General features: G+C 47.5%; 1 protein-coding gene across 1 annotated transcript in view; it reads right to left on the bottom strand.

Moving 5' to 3' along the window:
* Positions 1 to 1,982: 1,982 nt before the first annotated feature.
* Positions 1,983 to 5,703, bottom strand: part of LOC106812159 (putative pyridoxal-dependent decarboxylase domain-containing protein 2) — a 16,857-nt gene continuing 13,136 nt past the window's right edge. Inside the window, exons 16-19 of the mRNA XM_014815962.1 lie at positions 5,123 to 5,215; positions 4,764 to 4,866; positions 3,950 to 4,159; positions 1,983 to 3,618 (exon numbers count right to left, since the gene is read on the bottom strand). Coding sequence (XP_014671448.1) covers positions 3,440 to 3,618; positions 3,950 to 4,159; positions 4,764 to 4,866; positions 5,123 to 5,215 — 585 coding nt within the window. The 3' untranslated portion in view covers positions 1,983 to 3,439. The remainder of the gene's footprint in view (positions 3,619 to 3,949; positions 4,160 to 4,763; positions 4,867 to 5,122; positions 5,216 to 5,703) is intronic.

Raw genomic sequence — 5,703 nt, 5'->3', positions numbered from 1 at the left:
AGAGAGGGAGAGGAGAGGAGAGTGACGAGAAGGAGAAACGAGAGAGAGAGAAGAGAAGGGAGAGAGAAGAAGAAGAGAGAAGAGAAGGAGGAATGAGAGAGACAGAGAAGAGAAACCGATGAAAGAGAGAACGGAGAAGAGGAAGAGAGAGAGAACCGAGAGAGAGAAAGAGAAGAGAAGAGAAACGAGCTAAGAGAAGAGAGAGAAAGAGAAGCAGAAGAGAAGAGAAGAGAAAGAAGCAGAGAGAGAGAAGAGATAAAGAGAGAGGACAAGCAGAAACAAGAATACATAAAGACGCATACACACAAAGAGTGAAGAGAAGAGAGTAAAACGGAAAGGAGCAAGAAAGGAAGAGAGAGGTAAGAGAAGAGAAGAGAAGAGGAACGAAGAACGGAGAAGTAAGAGGAGATAAGAGGAAGAGATGAGAAAGGAAGAGACGAAAGAGACAGAGAGAGAAGAGTAAAAGGAGCAAGATGAGCACGAACTGAGAACGAGAAGGAAGAGGAAGAGAAGAGAATGAGAATGGGAGAAGAGGTGAAGCAGAAGACAAGGCGACAGACGAAGAGAGACGAAGAGAAAGAGAATGAGACAGATGAACGAGTCAAGCAGAATGAGAAGAGATAGAGAGAAAGAAGAGAAGAGAAGAGATAAGAGAAGTAGAACGAAGAGCAAGGGGGGAACGTGAGCTTAAGAGAGAGGAGAAGAGAGAAGAGAGAGCAGAAAGAGGAGAGGAGCAGGCAGAGCGAGAGGAAGAGCGAGAGGGAGAGGATCGAGCGATGAGGCAGAGGAGAGCTGAGAGGAGAGGAGAGCAGACGAGGAGAGGGATGGAGGACGAAGGACGAGGAGAGGAAGAGGGACGAGGAGCAGCGAGAGGGAGGAGGAGAGGAGAGGAGAGGAGAGGAGAGGAGAGGAGAGGCAGAGTGAGAGAGAGGAGAGGAGAGGACGAGGAGAGGGAGGATGAGGAGAGGAGCGAGAGAGGCGCGATGAGGGAGCGAGAAGGAGAGGAGAGGGATGAGGAGAGGGAGAGGAGCTAGGAGAGGAGCAGGAGATGGAGAGGAGAGGATGAGGCAGAGGACGCAGGAGAGGCAGAGGGAGAGTGGGAGACCGAGCGGAGGGAAGGAGTGAGGATGAAAATAGAAATAATCAGACGAGGGAGCAGGAGCAGGAGCCAGCGCAGAGGAGCAGGAAGAGGAGAGAAGGAGGGAGAGGACGAGGAGAGTGGATGAGGAGAGAGAGGAGAGTGATGAGGACCCACGAGGAGAGGAGAGGACACGGCGACGAGGAGCTAGGCAGAAGAGAGGAGAGGAGAGGAGCAGGGAGAGGAGAGGCAGAGCGACGAGGAGGAGGAGAGCGAAGCAGGAAGCGAGAGGAGAGGAGAGGCAGAGGGAAGAGGAGCAGCGAGAGGGAGAGAGCGAGAGCGCAGAGGAGCAGGAGAGCGACGAGCGAGAGGAGATGGGATGAGGATGAGGAGAGGCAGACGGAGAGTAGAGCGCAGGATGCGACGAGGAGAGGAGAGGAGAGGAGAGGAGAGGAGAGAGAGAGAGAAAGAGAGGGCGATTCACCGATGACTCAAGATGGCGATCGAGTATTTAGCTGTCACATTTCATTATTGATGCTGGCGATTGATGATTGATTAATTATTTATCATAGCGTGATCATAAGAAATTATCTTGAAGAAATGCTATCAAGTTAATGAACATCTGTAAATCAACGCGTTATTACTAGCAAAAAACAATCGGACATATTGTGGATAAATGCCTGAAACACTCAGTGGCCGCCATGTTGTACAACACATCAGTCTGATGAAATATAATCAGGGGGTTAATAATGGTAAATTGTAAACAAATGACAAAATGACAAAATAAACAAAATTAAATAACAAAATTAAAAATAAATGACAAAAAATAATGACAAATTTGTCATTATTCATCCCTGATATAATGCACTGCAAACATACATATATATATATTCCGTACATATATACATTATATATATATATATATATAGCGTTTGTAACGTTGTAGTATATCTCTAGGGTCATTATATGAACATAATCAAGAGATAATTAACATAATGTTTGGTTAACTGTTGATACTATATCATGCCATAATTTCTGGACTTTGCCGGCCCGGTTTTCTGCACCTGCCAAACAGTAGAATCATTGCACGAGTTTTGCCACGTACAGAATGCGTTTTTTTTTTTTTTCTACGGATATGCTTATGGTATATTGCCTATTACACATTTACTGGTTTGCCATTGACATTTCGAAAAAAAGTGGCACGTTAAAAAGTGTGGCGTTGCAGTTACTTGCGAGATCACAAAGTCCGGTTAAAACCTGCAACATACGTTACAGTTTTCGAGGGGCGAAGGCGGTACACTAGCCAATTATGTTAAAATTAGCCACACTCTTTACTCAGAAAATTGATAGAATTTATGATAAATTAGAGAGACATTCCGGTTAACGAAACAACCCCGAGATTGGTGAAGAGAAACGTGATTTCGCTCGAGTCTCATTTCATCGATTCACAGCTTGTCATCAAACTCACAGTTTTGTCGCATGCTGAAATGGGGATATTCCAGTGACTCCACTACCCGTGACTGCGGTGAAAGGCAGACAATGCAACATCGCCTTATCCGCCCACAACTCCATGCACTGAAGATGACCTCACAGGAGCTAACGAGCGTGCAGTTAGCTGCGCAAAGCACTGGATGAACACGATAAAATCATATTATGACTATGGGATGGATGGACACGATAGGAATGGAATAGCTTAGTGTGCGCAGTAACGGAGAAGGAAGAACCCGGCTGGTTTACAACCAGCAGAGCCAGCGTTATAACGACGCTGCCACATTATAATATCAATTCGATCACTAACATGGCCGCGACCTGACGAGGACTTTTCGTGGAATCATCGATCGTGGAACGCGCGTTCCCCTGAGCGAACGAGTATGAACGCGTTCGTACATGATAACTCGCGCTTCACTTCGATTTTTCTCTCGCAGTCGTCGGTCTGCGATGTTCTTTTGGCTTGTCGCCGGAAGCGCGAAGATGAAAGGGTGGAGGGGAGCGTGGAAGAGAGAGGCGGAGGATCCTGACAGGTCGGTTAAGGGAAGAGGATATCATGTCATCGAGGGCACGGCGCGGCACGACCAGCGACGCACGACGATATCTCATTCATTTTATTCATTTTCGGTAAAGTCGCGCGTACCGCCGTCTCCTCTGCGTATTTAGACATCGCTGTTTCCTAGTGGCACCCTCTATGCTGCCGCTTGTTCAGATTTCGCCGTTCGCTCATGGTGCAGGGGGCGCCGCCGTCTCCGCGCCGTTCGCTCATGGTGCAGGGGGCGCCACCGTCTCCTCAGCCGTCTCCTCCGCGCTGTTCGCTCATGCTGCAGGGGGCGCCACCGTCTCCTCCGCCGTCTCCTCCGCGCTGTTCGCTCATGGTGCAGGGGGCGCCGCCGTCTCCTCGGCAGATTCCTCGTCCTCGGGCACGGCTGGCACGGCCGGGGGACGCTTCATCGCATACCTGCCCTGCCGGTCGTACTGCGATCGCTCGGCTTCTCCTCCTCCTGACGTCAGCTCCCGTCGGAGACTCTCGCGGCTAGCTTCGGAGCTGCCTGTGGGGAAGGAAGCCGGTACGAAGTGCGTGAATGCGGTAGGACAGCGCGTGATCTAGATTCTAGAACAACTGGTGCCTTTGAGTCTCAGAGAGAGAAAGAGAAAGAGGGGGGAGGGAGAGCGAGACAGAGAGATATAGTTTGAGGTATATACAAAAAAGAAAAAGGCAAGACATTGAGAGAGAGAGAGAGAGAAAGAGAGAGAGAGAGAGAGAGAGAAAAAAGAGAGATAGATAGATGAGAAACACCACAGCCAGCTGCACGCACACGCACACACACACACACACACACATACACACATACACACGCGGCCACACCCTGCCACCCTCACCGTCGCCGCTATCGTCCGAACTCGTCGTCGTCGTCGGGGTCTTGGACGCGTGATCGGGCGACGACGACGACTTCTCGCTCCCGGTCGTCTGCTGCGACGAGCCGTCGTTGCCGTGCGGCTGCGCGAGTATCTGAAGCTTCTGTATGGGAGCGGGACCGTGCTGGATCTGCATGTGGTACTTGTACGTGTTCTCCGTGCTCTCTATCATACCTAACACAGAGGAGGAGATTGTTGGGATGAAAGCGGAGATGATCCACACGTCGTGAACACGTATAATAACTATGTATGTAATATATATATATTGAATGTAGTAGTATCACGAGCATGTTTATATACAAATACACACTATATTTGTGCGTGCGTGCGTGCGTGCGTGCGTGCGTGGGTCCGCATGTGGTACTTGTACGTGTTCTATGTGTGTATATATATATATATATACACGTTTTTTCAGTAAAACAAAGATTGAAGGCTTTGGCAGGCCGAGAGAGGATTTGCAGGACACGTTGACATCAGATCATCCCAGCATCCAACTAGCAATCTTCACGCTCATCATCAACACAGAGATTCTCTCAATGTAACAGTGAGGTTGTGAGTGAGTATAGGTAGTGAGTGAGTAGTGTTGTGCGTGTACAGAGATGTAGAGTGAGTAGGGAGTGAGTGAGTAAGGGTAGTGAGTGAGTAAGGGTAGTGAGTGAGTAGTATTGTGAGTGTACAGAGGTGTAGAATGAGTAGGGAGTGAGTGAGTAGTAGTGAGTGAGTAGTAGGTTGTGAGTGAGTAGGGGTAGTGAGTGAGTGAGTAGAGACAGACACTTACCTGAGGTGAGGTCGAACGTTCTACCCCTGATGCCGACCTCTTTAGGTGGCGGCGACCACCAATTCACGAGAGACCCTACCAGGGGCACGTAGCGAAGGACGCCCTAGAATCGGGAACGAGCATAAAACACAAGAACAGCAGCTCGTTACAACCACTGATCTCTATTATACTAACATATTATATAAAGTTAGTATAATAGAGATCAGTGGTTACAACGACAACAAACAGACGAATAAACTTCTAATTAAAGGAGCATGTCCTTTTCACGCTTACACGAGTACGAAACCGATTTTATTTAACGAGAAAAAAAATTGCCGAAAAAAGGTCGGTCGGTTGGGGAGCGGACATGGAATACGTACTTCCTGCATGATTTTCTCAGCATTTTCCTGCTCCAAGTCTTTGTTAACCGCCTCGATTCCCTTCTTCACGACTTCCGCCATCTGCTCGACAAACTGCAAGTAACAATAATAAACGCACTTCTCAGCTAGACGCCACGAGCAGAATGTCCAGGCGAAGATTTTATCGCGAACTAATTCTTCGGAACCCATCACACTATTATCTGACTATTACCGTACTACTATTACTATTACCATGAAGATGTATGTATGCGTGCATGCATGCGCGTGTGAATGTATATATATGTGCGTGTGTTTATACTTTATAGTTAATATTATATATGTTTATAGTTGCATGCTGATACATAAATTAGACGTATAGATATATTTAGCGGTGAATAATAACAAAGGTTGTCGAAACTCTACAAAGTAATGACAAAATTTGTCATTATTCACCCGTGATATATTCATTCCTATAACCATATAATCGTATTACTCCACATTACAGAGGCAAATTTACATTCAGACGCGCGCGTACACGACACAAGTTATTACTGTTACGCTGTTACTACTGCATACTATTACTGTATTACTCCACATTACAG

This window comes from Priapulus caudatus, unplaced genomic scaffold, assembly GCF_000485595.1.
Source record: "Priapulus caudatus unplaced genomic scaffold, Priapulus_caudatus-5.0.1 Scaffold614, whole genome shotgun sequence".
NCBI lineage: Eukaryota > Metazoa > Priapulida > Priapulimorpha > Priapulimorphida > Priapulidae > Priapulus > Priapulus caudatus.
The sequence above is the reverse complement of the archived record's forward strand: the minus strand, read 5'-3'. Positions and strand labels throughout refer to the sequence as shown.